Source organism: Chiloscyllium plagiosum, unplaced genomic scaffold, assembly GCF_037043375.1.
Source record: "Chiloscyllium plagiosum isolate Xiang-an unplaced genomic scaffold, Cpla_swu_hap1 HiC_scaffold_1, whole genome shotgun sequence".
In the NCBI taxonomy this organism is placed as follows: Eukaryota; Metazoa; Chordata; class Chondrichthyes; order Orectolobiformes; family Hemiscylliidae; genus Chiloscyllium; species Chiloscyllium plagiosum.
This window is the reverse complement of record NW_028270139.1, coordinates 179,400,571-179,414,495: the sequence shown is the minus strand read 5'-3', so window position 1 is coordinate 179,414,495 and position 13,925 is coordinate 179,400,571. Positions and strand designations below refer to the sequence as shown.

General features: G+C 46.7%; 1 protein-coding gene across 5 annotated transcripts in view; it reads right to left on the bottom strand.

Moving 5' to 3' along the window:
• LOC122553861 (dynactin subunit 1-like) overlaps positions 1-13,925 on the bottom strand; it is a 203,046-nt gene that overhangs the window by 176,600 nt on the left and 12,521 nt on the right. For 3 of the 5 annotated variants that reach the window (XM_087992316.1, XM_087992322.1, XM_087992328.1), the window contains exon 4: positions 5,509-5,540. In XM_087992316.1, coding sequence (XP_087848442.1) covers positions 5,509-5,540 — 32 coding nt within the window. Of the gene's footprint in view, positions 1-3,691; positions 3,713-5,508; positions 5,541-13,925 lie in introns of all 5 variants that reach the window. The other 2 variants (XM_087992308.1, XM_087992310.1) reach the window with 1 other exon arrangement.

The following is a 13,925-nucleotide window of genomic DNA, read 5'->3' as shown; positions in this document are numbered from 1 at the left end:
TTCCCCTGATCTCCCCCATGCTCAGTCCTGACCTCAAATCAGTCTGCTCAATCCTGGAGACCTCTGACCTCTGATCTTGTGCCCAGTACCCAGGACCTCTACACCCCCCTAGTGGATCCTCCAGTACATTACAGCCTCTAAGTAACTTCCAACGGGAGGCAGTTCTATTAACCCAGACACCTGGAGAACATGTTGATTATCTTGGTTGAAATCCCACTATGGCAGATAATGGAATTTAATTTAAATTTTAAAAATTCCTAAAATTAGAAGTTTAATGCTGATCTTGAAACCACTGTCAACTGCTGGAAAGACCCATCTGGTTCACTAATGTTCTTCAGGGAAGGAAATCTGCCATTGTCACCTGGTCTGGCCGACAAGTGACTCTAGACCCACAGCAATCCCTGGCCAAAAAGGATGAACAATAATGTTAGCGCTGCCAGCAACACCCACATCCCGACAATGAATCAAGAATCTCATAGCGTGCTATATCCTGGACCTGTAGACACACACAGTGGTAATGTCATTGGAATAGTGAGCCCCAGGCTTCAGTCATATGGGTTTGAACCCCCACCGTGGCAGACTGTCAGATTTCAATTAAATATTAGAAACCCGGAATAAAAAGATGGCCTAATGGCAGCCAGGTAACCACTGCTGGATTTGGTTTACTAAATCTCTTTAGGGAAGGAATCCTGCCATCCTTACCTGGTCAGGACAGCAAAACTCCAAACCCACAGCCATATGTCTGACTCTCCATTGTTATTGGGGCAATCAGGGTTGAGAAATAAATACTGGCCCACTCAATGATGACCACGTCCCAGGAATGCATTTTTATAAACTCCCAAGGGAAGGGCACTCCCCCTTCCCTGTATATTACACAATCTGTGGATGACCCAAGCTCTGCACTCTCATCCCCATACATACTCTGACTGGACTCCCAGCTGACTACTATTCCACTGGGCTCACAAGCTTACTAGACAAATGGGACCCTGCGCACTCTGCTTTCAGTAGATTCCCCTTGATCAATTCTCAGTGTGTCAATCCATGCACTGCACTCTCCTGCAATGCATTCCCATTGGACCCAGGCTCTACATCTGGAATGGTACTCCTTTCACTTCACTCAAAGCAAACTCCCCAAGAACTGCATCACTGTCAGGCAGGGAGGAAGATATAGAACGTGTGAGCTGTGGTTTACAAAGGAAGTGGAATCCCTGGTCAAGAAGAAGCAGAAGGCTTATGTTAGGACAAAATGTGAAACCTCAGTTAGGGCGCTTGAGGGTTACAAGGAAGTCAGGAAAGACCAAAAAAGAGAGCTCAGAAGAGCCAGGAGGAGACATGGGAGGTTGTTGGCGGATAGGATCAGGGTTAACCCTAAGGCTTTCTGTAGGTATGTCAGGAATAAAAGAATGACGAGTGTTAAATTAGGGCCAATCAAGGGAAGTTGTGTGTGGAGTCAGAGGAGATAGGGGAAGCACTAAATAAATATTTTTCGACAGTGTTCACTATAGAAAATGAAAATGTTGGCGAGGAAGATACAGAGATACTTGCATCTAGACTAGAAGAGATTGAGGTTCACAAGGAAGAGGTATTAGAAATACTGCAGAGCGTGAAAATAGACAAGTCCCCTGGGCCGGATGGGATCTATCCTAGGATCCTCTGGGAAGCAAGGGAAGAGATTGCCGAGCCTTTGGCATTGATCTACAAATCATCATTGTCTACAGGAATAGTGCCTGAGGACTGGAGGATAGCAAATGTGGTTCCCCTGTTCATGAAGGGGAGTAGAGACAACCCCGGTAATTATAGACCAGTGAGTCTCACTTCAGTTGTTGGTAAAGTGTTGGAAAAGGTTATAAGAGATAGGATTTATAACCATCTAGAAAAGAATAATCTGATCAGGGATAGTCAGCACAGTTTTGTGAAGGGTAGGTCGTGCCTCACAAACCTTATTGAGATCTTTGAGAAGGTGACCAAACAGGTAGATGAGAGTAAACCAGTTGATGTGGTGTATATGGGTTTCAGCAAGGCATTCGATAAGGTTCCCCACAGTAGGCTATTATACAAAATGAGGAGGAATGGGATTGTGGGAGATATAGCAGTTTGGATCAGTAATTGGCTTGCTGAAAGAAGACAGAGGGTGATGGTTGATGAAATATGTTCACCTTAGTATCCAGATACCAGTGGTGTACCGCAAGGGTCGGTGTTGGGTCCACTGCTGTTCGACATTTTTATAAATGACCTGGATGAGGGCTTAGAAGGGTGGGTTAGTAAATTTGCGGACGACACTAAGGTCGGTTGGGCTGTGAATAGTGAAGAAGGATGTAGTAGGTTGCAAAGAGACAGATAGGATGCAGAGCTGGGCCGAGAGGTGGCAAATGGAGTTTAATGTGGACAAATGTGAGATGATACACTTTGGACGTAGTAATCGGAATGCAAAGTACTGGGCTAATAGTAAGCTTCTTAAGAGTGCAGATGAGCAGAGAGATCTCGGTGTCCATGTACACAGATCCCTGAATGTTGCCACCCAGATTGACAGGGTTGTTAAGAAGGCATACAGTGTTTTAGCCTTTATTAATAGAGGGATCGAGTTCCGGAACCAGGAGGTTATGTTACAGCTGTACAAAGCTCTGGTACGGCCGCACTTGGAGTATTGTGTACAGTTCTGGTCACCGCATTATAAGAAGGATGTGGAAGCTTTGGAAAGGGTGCATCTTGGATGTTGCCTGGTATGGAGGGAAGGTCTTACGAGGAAAGGCTGAGGGCCTTGAGGCTGTTCTCGTTAGAGAGAAGAAGGTTGAGAGGTGACTTAATAGAGACATATAAGATAATCAGAGGGTTAGATAGGGTGGACAGGGAGAGCCTTTTTCCAAGTATGGGGACGGCAAACACAAGGGAACACAACTTTAAAGTGAGGGGAGATAGGTATAAGACAGATGTCAGAGGTAGTTTCTTTACTCAGAGAGTAGTAAGGGTATGGTATGGAATGCTTTGCCTGCAACGGTAGTAGATTCGCCAAGTTTAAGTGCATTTAAGTCGTCATTGGACAAGCATATGGACGTATATGGAATAGTGTAGGTTAGATGGGCTTCAGATTGGTGTGAAGGGCGGCGCAACATCGAGGGCCGAAGGGCCTGTACTGTGCTGGAATGTTCTATGTTAGTCCCCAACTGTATTAGATTCGAGTGTGCTCCATTCCATTTCCCTTTGCCTGTGAAACACAGCAGATCCCAGACCTCCTCATTCCCAGTTCATACCTATGGATCCACAATATTTCCAGTGGATCCCATTTGTCTCTTCATTCCTGGTGAGTCTCTAGTATTTTTCAGTGATTCTTTCTACATCCCCAAAGCTCAATCCCTCACAGTACTACCTTTCCAATGGGTCCCCACACTCTGATATGCATCTTTCCCAGGGACAACACTGACAATGACTCTGGTTACACCCTCACAGAGACTGTGATAGCCATCTGCAGCTGGGACTATACACATACAAACACACACTCTCAGAGTGACTGGGAAAGCCATGCTTCATGAAGCTGATCCTGGTGAAAATGGGAAATGGAAACCATATTTTGTCATACTAACAGAGATTTACTGAGGATAGGTTGGCAAATGGGAGAAGTAATGAACATGCGCAAGAAAATGCTCATGCCATACAGATACAACGAGGAAGACAGACAGAGACCAACATGCGCCACCTTTTTAGGCTTTGTTCCACGCTGCATTAAAGTGAAAGGTTCAAAGACAGATTAATACCACTGCGGTCACAAAATTACTGTGTCTCATTTTTAAAAATTCATTCATGGGACGTGGACACGGCTGATTGGGACAGCAGGTAGCTGCCATCCCTCGTTGTTCTTGTCAGCTGCTTTCTTGAACCAGCACAATCCATTTGGTGTAGGTGCAACTACAGTGCACTGAGAAGCTGTACTCATCAGCGTTCAGGGTAACAAGGAGAATGGAAGGCTGTCTACTCAACTGTGAATGCAGTCACCACAGGGAGGGGTGGGTTGTGCACACCATATTACACCACGGCCAGTTGGATACAGAACACAAGAGTATGGGGATGAGAGCCATTCATGGGAAATGATTGCAAAGGTCCCAAGGTTTGTAAGTCAAATGTGAAGTTACTTGACCTTTAGAGAGATAGAAAGGAGATGGAAAAGGAGGAAGGGTCTCCCTGATAATAGAGAATGGAATAGAGGTAGTCTGGGAAGACCAAGCGGGAACATCAGTTTGGATTGCACCAAGAAACAGCCAGTGGAAAAAACCGTGAGGCACCCCGAAATCTGTGAAACCGAGAAGGTTAACAGGTGATTAATCTTCAAGACAATCAGGGCAACAGACAGGGCAAAGAGACAGAGAACCTACATTCAAATATAAACAAACCAGTAAATGCTGGAAAAACACAGCAGTTCAGAGAAACTGGTAGGTTACCTGAAGATCAGATTAGTTATCAATCTGAAATCACAGAGACTTGACAATAACTGACCTGCAGTGTACTGCTATTTTCCAACTAATGAGAACATTCCAGCAGGATTTGATTCAGAGTTTTCGATCGTGCTGAGGGTGAACAGCACCCGTAAACATTCCAACCAGAAGAGACAGCAGAAAGAGAGATGGAGAGTTCAGTGCTCCCTGCACAAACAGCACCTTACCATTCAGCTGCAGTTAGTTCACACCCTCAGGCTGAGGCAGAGATGGTTAGTAAGGGGTGGGGGTAGGGGGGAGCTGGGAGTTGGGGAGGGTGGCAGGAGGAGCTGGGAGTTGGGGGGCAGGACATGGGGGTGGGGGCAGGGAGAGGTGGGAGTTGGGGAGGGGGGGGTGAGGGGCAGAACGTGGGGGTGGGGAGAGAGAGAGACAGGAATTGGGGAGGGGGCAGAACGTGGGGTGGGGGCAGGGAGAGCTGGGAGTTAGGGAGGGTGAGGGGCAGAACGTGGGGGTGGGGAGAGAGAGAGAGAGACAGAGACGGGAGTTGGGGAGGGGGGGGGAGCGAGGGGCAGAACGTGGGGGTGGGGGGAGAGAGAGAGAGAGAGAGAGAGAGAGAGAGAGAGAGACAGACAGGGGTTGGGGAGGGGGGCGAGGGGCAGGGAGAGCTGGTCGGGGTGAGAGCAGGGAGCTGGGAGTGGATAAGAACCAAAAGGTGGGGGTGGGGAAAGTGAAGGCAGGCACTAGGGGAGGGGGTGGTGGGGTTTAGCGGGAGGTGGCAGGTGGGGGGTTAGTGAGTGAGATAGCAGGGATCAGGAGTGAGAGCAAACTTCAGGAGGTTAACTGCTTGTGTATTTTACACCTGTCATACTATGCGCAGGAATTCTGAAGATAAAAAACATTAACTATCTGAACCACAGAGGACCAGGTCTGTCCTGATCTATGTCACTGCTAAACATACAGAGTTGCCTTCAGTATCAGATCGCGACAGGATGCTCTGTATTCCGAGTGGTCCAAACTGGGAGCTGGACAGTGGTGTCTTTGAAAGGCATTGCGTACTCACCACAGAATGAACAGTATCACTCACCGTCTTGCTGGTTTTCGGGGTCTCTGTCATTTCTGTAAAAGAGGAACAGAGAACACTAACTGGGGTTGATGCACCCCTCAGAAAGAATGAGGTTCCAACCTGACAGTGGTATTTGCCTTGAACAGTTCAAATGAGCTCGATCCAAACTGACCCAAGGTTTCTATTTTATACAATTGCAACATGGGATTACATTCAGTTCGGCATCTATTTCCCAGCTCCCTATACCAACCCTCAACCCCACTCCCTCTGATAGCTCAGAACAGTGACCTCAGCGTAAACCCACAAATAATACTGGAGAGCCTCACCAGCTCGGTCAATGTCTGTGGGGAGGAACATTGACAGCAGATTGCAGGAAGAAAACTCGGTTTAAACCATGGTCAGTCTCTCAGACAGGCTACCCTCCCCCACCCACCATCAGATACTGTTGGGGAAGAGATGGCCTCTCAGAGGAAAGTGACCATGACCAAGTTAATGGCACCATGGTTGGCTCTGCTGCACAAAGGGAGAGGAGCTTCGGGCACTGGACTTGAAAGGGAACAACAGAGCAGTCTCTGGCAGGAAATGAGACTCCTGAATGGTATGTTGCTTCCCTGATGGGCCAAGGTCAGAGATGTCTCAGAGTGGCTGCAAGACATTCTGGAAGGGGAAAAGGGGAAACAGCCAGCAGTCATGGTACATACCAGCGACATGCCATTTCACCTGCTATCTCTTTTAGGACCCTGGGATACATTCCATCAGTTTTTAGATCAGAGTGGTGCTGGAAACGCACAGCAGGTCAGGCAGCATCGAGGAGCAGGAGGATCAACGTTTCAGGCAAAAGCCCCCTCTTCGGATGCTGTCTGACCTGCAGTGCTTTCCCAGCACCACACTGATCTAAACTCTGGTTTAGATGCTGGCATTTGCAGTCCTCTCAACATTGGGGAGACTGGACGCCTCCTAGCACAGCACTTTAGGGAACATCTCCGAGACACCCGCACCAATCAACCACACCGCCCCGTGGCCCAACATTTCAACTCCCCCTCCCACTCTGCCGAGGACATGCAGGTCCTGGGCCTCCTTCACCGCCGCTCCCTCACCACCAGACGCCTGGAGGAAGAACGCCTCGGAACACTTCAACCCCAGGGCATCAATGTGGACTTCAACAGCTTCCTCATTTCCCCTTCCCCCACCTCACCCCAGCTCCAGCCTTCCAGCTCAGCACCGCCCTCATGACCTGTCCTACCTGCCTATCTTCCTTTTCACCTATCCATGCCCCCCTCCTCTCTGACCGATCACCTCCATTCCCCTCCCATTTATCTCTCCACCCCGGAGGCTCCCAGCCTAATTCTTGATGAAGGACTTTTGCCCAAAACCTCGATTTTCCTGCTCCTCGGATGCTGCCTGACCCGCTGTGCTTTTCCAGCAACACTCTAATCTAGACTCTGATTTCCAGCAACTGCAATCCTCACTTTTGCCTCGGGCCAGGAGACTTGTCCAGCTTTCATCCCATTAGCATACCTAACACTATCTCTTTACTGATAATGATCCTTTCTAGGTCCTCACTTGCCATAACCTCCTTGTCATCAATTACTGACATGTTATTAGTGTTATCCACTGTGAAGACCAACACAAAATATCTGTGCAATGCTTTGGCTATTTCTCATTCCCCATTAATAAATCCCCCTTCTCATCCTCAAAAGAACAAATGTTCACCTTAGCCACTCTTTCTCATAGAATCTCTACAGTGTGGAAACAGGCCATTCTCATTTCATAGATCAGTACAAACCCTTGCTACCTGCTTTCACATTCTGAGCGAGTTTATTCACATGATTCACATACTTTTCTTCATAGATGTTTTTCGTGGATTTCTGTTGACCTTCAAAAATCCTCTAGGTTCCCACTAATCTTTGCCACTTTGTATGATTCACTTTCAATTTGAACCCCTCCTTTATTTCCTTAGACACCCATGGCAGATTACCCCTTTTCTTAAAGCCCTTCCTTTTCACCGGAATATACTTTTGCTAAGCACAGTGAAAAATTGCTTTAAAGGTCCTCCACTGATCCTCAATTGTCCCACTGGATAGTCTTTGCTACTGGTCCACCTTAGTCAACTCCTCCCTCATCCCACTGAAGTCTCCTTTGTTTCTGCACAAGACACTGGTATCTGATTTTACTTTCTCACCACCCCACCAACCTGTATATTAAATACAACCATATTGTGATCGCTCCTCCCAAGAGGATCCCTAACCAAAGATCATCATTTATTCCTGTCTCATTACACATGACCAAATCTAGGGTAGCTTGCTCCCTCGTAGGTTCCATTACATACCGTTCACGAAAACTACCACAGATACATTCTATGGCCTCCTCCTCAAGGATGCTTTGACTGAGCTGGTTTGACCAATGTGTACATTAAAATCCCCCATGATAACTGCTGTACCATTTCTATATGCATCAGTTATTTCCTTGTTTACTGACTGCCTCACTGTGATGTTATTACATGGTGGCCTATAGACTACGCTGATCAGTGACTTTTCCTGTTACTATTTCTAATTTCCAACCACATGAATTCAACCTTTTTCTCCAGAGAACCGATATCATCTCTCACTATCGCCACTATGGTCTGAGCAATGATAGCACAGAGCTTGAGTGTCCATTCTAGGGGAGGGCCCATTTCAATATCATTACACAGGATTGGAAGCAGCGACTCGCAGGTCAGTGTACATTTGGGAAGGGAGAGCCTTTTACAAGTATTATGGTAAGGATTCAGGGCCAGTGTGATCCTGAGAGTGAAGGGCAAGGGCAGCAAGTCCAGGGAGCCCTGAATATCAAATATAAACCAGAAAAACTGGAGATTCTGTAATAAGAAACCAAAGCTCAGGGTTGGCAGCATCTGTGATGAGAAATAAGAGTTAATGTTTCAGGTCTGGTGACCCTTGCTCAGACCCGATGGTAGCTTGGAAAAAGTCAGTTTTCATGCGGAAGATGGGGTGGGGGCGGCGGGGGGTGGTGTGCTGAAGCAGCAGACAACTGGAAGCTCAAGGTCATTCTTGCAGGTAGAGTGTGGGTGCTCTACACAGCACTTCAGGATTCTGGGTAATCCAAGATGGAGGACAGGAAACAATTGTGGCTATAAGAGCTGCTCCTTTTTGGAGGCATTTTAGGTGTTGGAGGTCATTTCCTTGAATTCCAGGAGCAATAATTACTGTTTTACAAGCTGTTGGATTAGAACAACGGCACTTTAAAAAGGGAGGAGAGACACAAAGGCAGGGAACCACGTGGTCAGTCTGAGACAGAGAGAGAAAGAAACCGATGCTGCTGTCTGACCCTGCAGTGAATCAGCATAACTAAGCCTTTGTTGTTTGAGTTCAAGTATTTCTGGACTTCAGAGTGCACCTAAAACAAAAATTAACAAACAGTGAAATTCACAGCTGACCTTGGAGGAACCTGTGTGGGAGAGGTCACAGCACAGGAACGGAAAAGTGCATTGTTTTTAAGTTTACCTTGCTATCTTTTTGTTAATAGTAAGTAGAGTAGGTTCTTTTTGGTTATATGTTTTATTGAGATCAGTCTCCTGATTAAAATTAAAAAAAAAACATAAGTTTGTCTGAAACAGTGGTTTTGAGAGCACTGTGCTATTTTCTGTAGATTGTAAAGGTGGAAAGATGCCCTTTAACAGAGTCATGTGCTCTTGATTAGGGATGGAGTAGCAGTTAGAGGCAACGAGGAATTTACAGGAGCTAGGGGCTGTGATGGACGGCAGTTATAGGAAGGGAGAAAAGCCACAGATACAGTCAGGCAGATGGGTTACTGCCAGGAAAAGTAGGAGAGAAGGGGTAGGTAGTGCAGGAGTCTCCTGTGGATATCCCCATCTCAAATGAGTATCCCATTTTGGTAAATGTAGGGGTTCATAGACTTTCAGGGGAACGTAGCACAAACAGCCAGGTTCTAATGTTACAAGGGGCATGTCAGGCTCCAAGCGATCGATTGTGATAGGGGACTCTCTAGTCAGAGGCACAGGCAGACGTTTCTGCAGCTGACAACAAGAAATCAGAATGGTGTGTTACCTCCCTGGTGCCAGGATCAAGGATGTCCCAGAGAGGGTGGAGAATGTTCTCAAGGGGGAGGGGGACCAGCATCGGGTCATTGCACACATTGGAACCAACAACATAACAAAGGAAAAGGATAAGATTCTGAAGGGAGAATATAGGAGATTCGGCAGGGAGTCGGCAGGGAGTCGGCAGGTAATTGAAAAGGATAAGATTCTGAAGGGAGAATATAGGAGATTCGGCAGGTATTTGAAAAGGCTTTCCTCAAGGGTAGTGATATCTGGATTACTCCCAGTGTTACGAGCTAGTGAGGGTAAGAATAGGAGGATAGGGCAGGTGAATGTGTGGCTGAGGAGCTGGTGCAGGGGAAAACTGTTCACATTTCTGGATCATTGGAATCTCTTTTGAGGTCGAAGTGACCTGTATGAGGAGGACAGATTGCACCTGAATTAGAAGGGGACTAATATACTGGCAGGGAGATTTGCTAGAGCTGCTCAGGAGGATTTAAACTAGTAAGATGAGGGGATGGGACTTAGGGAAATAGTAAAGGAAGAGATCAATCTGAGACTAGTACAGCTGGGAAAAGGAGCAAGTCAAACCGTCAGGGCAGGCAGGAACAAAGCAGAGAATGAGGTAAATTAAACTGTATTTCAATGCAAGGGCCTAACAGGGAAGGCTAATGAACGCAGGGCATGGTTAGGAACATGGGACTGGGATATCATAGCAATTATAGAAACATGGTTCAGGGATGGGCAGGACTGACAGCTTAATGTTCCAGGATAGGAATGCTATTGGAAGGATAGAAAGGGAGGCAAGAGAGGAGGGGGAGTGGTGTTTTTGATAAGAGATGGTATTACTGCTATACTTAGGGACGATATTGCTGGGAATACATCCAGGGAAGTTATTTGGGTAGAACTGAGAAATAGGAAAGGGATGATTACCTTATTTGGACTGTACTACTGACCACACAATTGTCAGCGGAAAAGTGAGGAAAAAGTTTACAAGGAGATCTCAGTTATCTGAAAGAATAATAGGGTGGTTATGATAGGGAATGCTGTTGTAATGTGCTTCGTGTGGAAGCTGGAGAAGTGTAGCATCGTGAAGTTACCCGCGGGTTTGCAGTAGAGTGAGTTACTGAGGTGCCTCTCCTTGATTGAGATGCATGTGTGCAAGAATGAGACAGACAGTCGAGAGTCGTCCATGGTGAGTTTGATGGTGGGATGAAACTTGTTGATGTCACTGTGTAGTTTTATCAGTGTCCCCTCGCCATGGGTCCAGAGGAAGAAAATGTCGTCAATGTACCTGGTGTATAATGTTGGTTGGAGATCCTGCATAGAGGAGGAGTCTTGTTCAAACCTGTGCATGAAGATGTTGGCATATTGGGGTACAAATGTAGTCCCCATGGCTGTTCCATGTGTCTGGATAAAGAACTGGTTGTCAAAGGTGAAAACGTTGTGGTTGAGGATAAAGCGGGTGAGTTGTAGGATGGTACTGGGAGATTGGCAGTTGTAGGGAATGCTGGTTGACTAGAGAAATTGAGGGTTTGGTTAAGAAAAAGAAGGAATCATTCGTCTCCCACCATGGGAGACAGGTTAGCAAGGTTAGATCACATGGAATACAGGGAGAACTAGCCATTTTTATATTAGATTACATTACTTAGTGTGGAAACAGGCCCTTTGGCCCACAAGTCCACACCAACCCACCCAGACCCATTCCCCTAACACTACGGGCAATTCAGCGTGGCCAATTCACCTGACCTGCACATTTTTGGACTGTGGGAGGAAACCGGAGCACCCGGAGGAAACCCACGCAGACGCGGGAGAATGTGCAAACTGGACTGTGGGAGGCAGCTGTAGAGCGTTTCGGAAACGACACGACCAGCTATCCTTAGTAGCCACACACGCAGATGACAAGCAACATGAATTCGACTGAGACAACACTACTATTATAGGACAAGCCAAACAGAGAACAGCCAGGGAATTCCTAGAGGCATGGCACTCATCCACAGATTCAATCAATAAGCACATTGACCTGGACCAAATACACCTGCCACTGCAGCGGACAGCTGGAACTGACAACTGGAAGCGGCAGATTCAATCCACTACAAATGCCGGAGGAAACATCACAGAAGCGCTTCACAGGAGGCTCCCAAGTACTGAGGATGTCACCTAGACAGGGGACGAAACGTCTGCAACACAAATTCCCAGCTCGGCGAACAGAACCACAACAACAAGCACCCGAGCTACAAATCTTCTCCCAAACTTTGAACCCTAAGGCTTTCTATAGGTATTTAAGGTATAAAAGAATGACGAGAGTAAGATCAGGGCCAATCAAGGATAGTAGTGGGAAGTTGTGTGTGGAGTCAGAGGAGATAGGGGAAGCACTTAATGAATATTTTTCGACAGTATTCACTCTAGAAAACGACAATGTTGTCGCGGAGAATACTGAGATACAGGCTACTAGGCTAGGTGGGATTGAGGTTCACAAGGAAGAGGTATTAGAAATCCTGCGGAGTGTGAAAATAGATAAGTCCCCTGGGCCGGATGGGATTTATCCCAGGATTCTCTGGGAAGCCAGGGAGGAGATTGCCGAGCCTTTGGCATTGATCTTTAAATCGTCAATGTCTACAGGAATAGTGCCAGAAGACTGGAGGATAGCAAATGTGGTTCCCCTGTTCAAGAAGGGGAGTAGAGACAACCCCGGTAATTATAGACCAGTGAGCCTTACTTCAGTTGTTGGTAAAGTATTGGAAAAGGTTATAAGAGATAGGGTTTATAATCATCTAGAAAAGAATAATCTGATTAGGGATAATCAGCACGGCTTTGTGAAGGGTCGGGGTCGTGCCTCACAAACCTTATTGAGTTCTTTGAGAAGGTGACCAAACAGATAGATGAGAGTAAACCGGTTGATGTGGTGTATATGGGTTTCAGCAAGGTGTTCGATAAGGTTCCCCACAGTAGGCTATTGTACAAAATGCGGAGGAATGGGATTGTGGGAGACATAGCAGTTTGGATCAGTAATTGGCTTGCTGAAAGAAGACAGAGGGTGGAGGGATATGGGCCGGGTGCTGGCAGGTGGGACTAGATTGGGTTGGGATATCTGGTCGGCATGGACGGGTTGGACCGAAGGGTCTGTTTCCGTGCTGTACATCCCTATGACTCTACGACTGTATAACACCACCGTTTGGTGGCCAATATCTGCCTCAGGTTTGCTGCAGTACTTCAACAAAGCTCAACATATGTTTTAAGAACAGCACCTCATTTTCTCTTGCGGATCCTGCAGCCTTCTGTACTCAATATCGAGTTTAATAACTCAGGGCTTGAACTCTCCTATATCCTAGCCCCCTACCCCACACCCCAGGCCTTGTTATCACACAGTCTGCTCTTACACACTTCTCATTGACAGTCACTAACAGTCCCTACTAACAGCTATTCACCCTGTCAGCCAGATTGTTATCCACTCCTTTGGCTGTCCAACTGTTCTCTCTTTAGGCTCTACCCCCACCTCCTGATTGCCTTCTTCCCCCAGGATGAATATTCCTCATCCATATTCACAAAGGGGAAGGACATTGTAGCCAGATGAGATGGTGAGGTTCTACAGCATGTTGTGATCAATAAGGAGGAAGTATTAAATATTTTAGCAGCCATAAAGGTGCATTAATCGACAAAGCCTGATGAGATGTGTCCCAGGCTGCTGATATTTAATACCATGCTGGCCACAAGTGAAGTGCTAGATGACTGGAGGAGAGGTAATGTGACTCCTTTGTTCAAGAAGGTCAGCGAGGATAGGCCAGGGAATTACAGAGCACAAAGACTGACAGCAATGAGAGGGAAATTATTGAACAATTTTCAAAGACAGGATTAATCATTGATTGGAAAGGCAGGGACTGATCAGAGATAGTCGGGGGTGATCCTGTTTGATTAATTAAATGGAGTCATTAGAAAAAATGACGGAATATATTGGTGAGGGCAGTGCAGTGAAGTGGTTTACATGGACTTCAGTAAAGTCTTTAACAAGTCCCACATGGAAGGCTGGTTCAAAGTGTTATAAGCCCATGGGATCCAAGGCAAGATGGCAAACTGGATCCAACACTGGCTCCAAACAAGAGGGAAAGGGAATGGTACTGGGATGTTTCTGTCATTGTATAAAACACAGAACTGTACAGCACAGGATCAGGCCCTTCGGCCCAGAATGTTGTGCCAACCATGACGCCAAATTAAACTAATCCCTTCAGCCTTTGTGCATATCCCTCCATTCCTTGCATACTCATGTGTTTGTCTAAAAGTCCCTTAAATGCCCCTATCGTACCTACCTCCACCACCACCCCTAGCAATGCATTCCAGGCACCTAATATTCTCTGTGTAAAGATCTGGTCCCTCTCATCTCCTT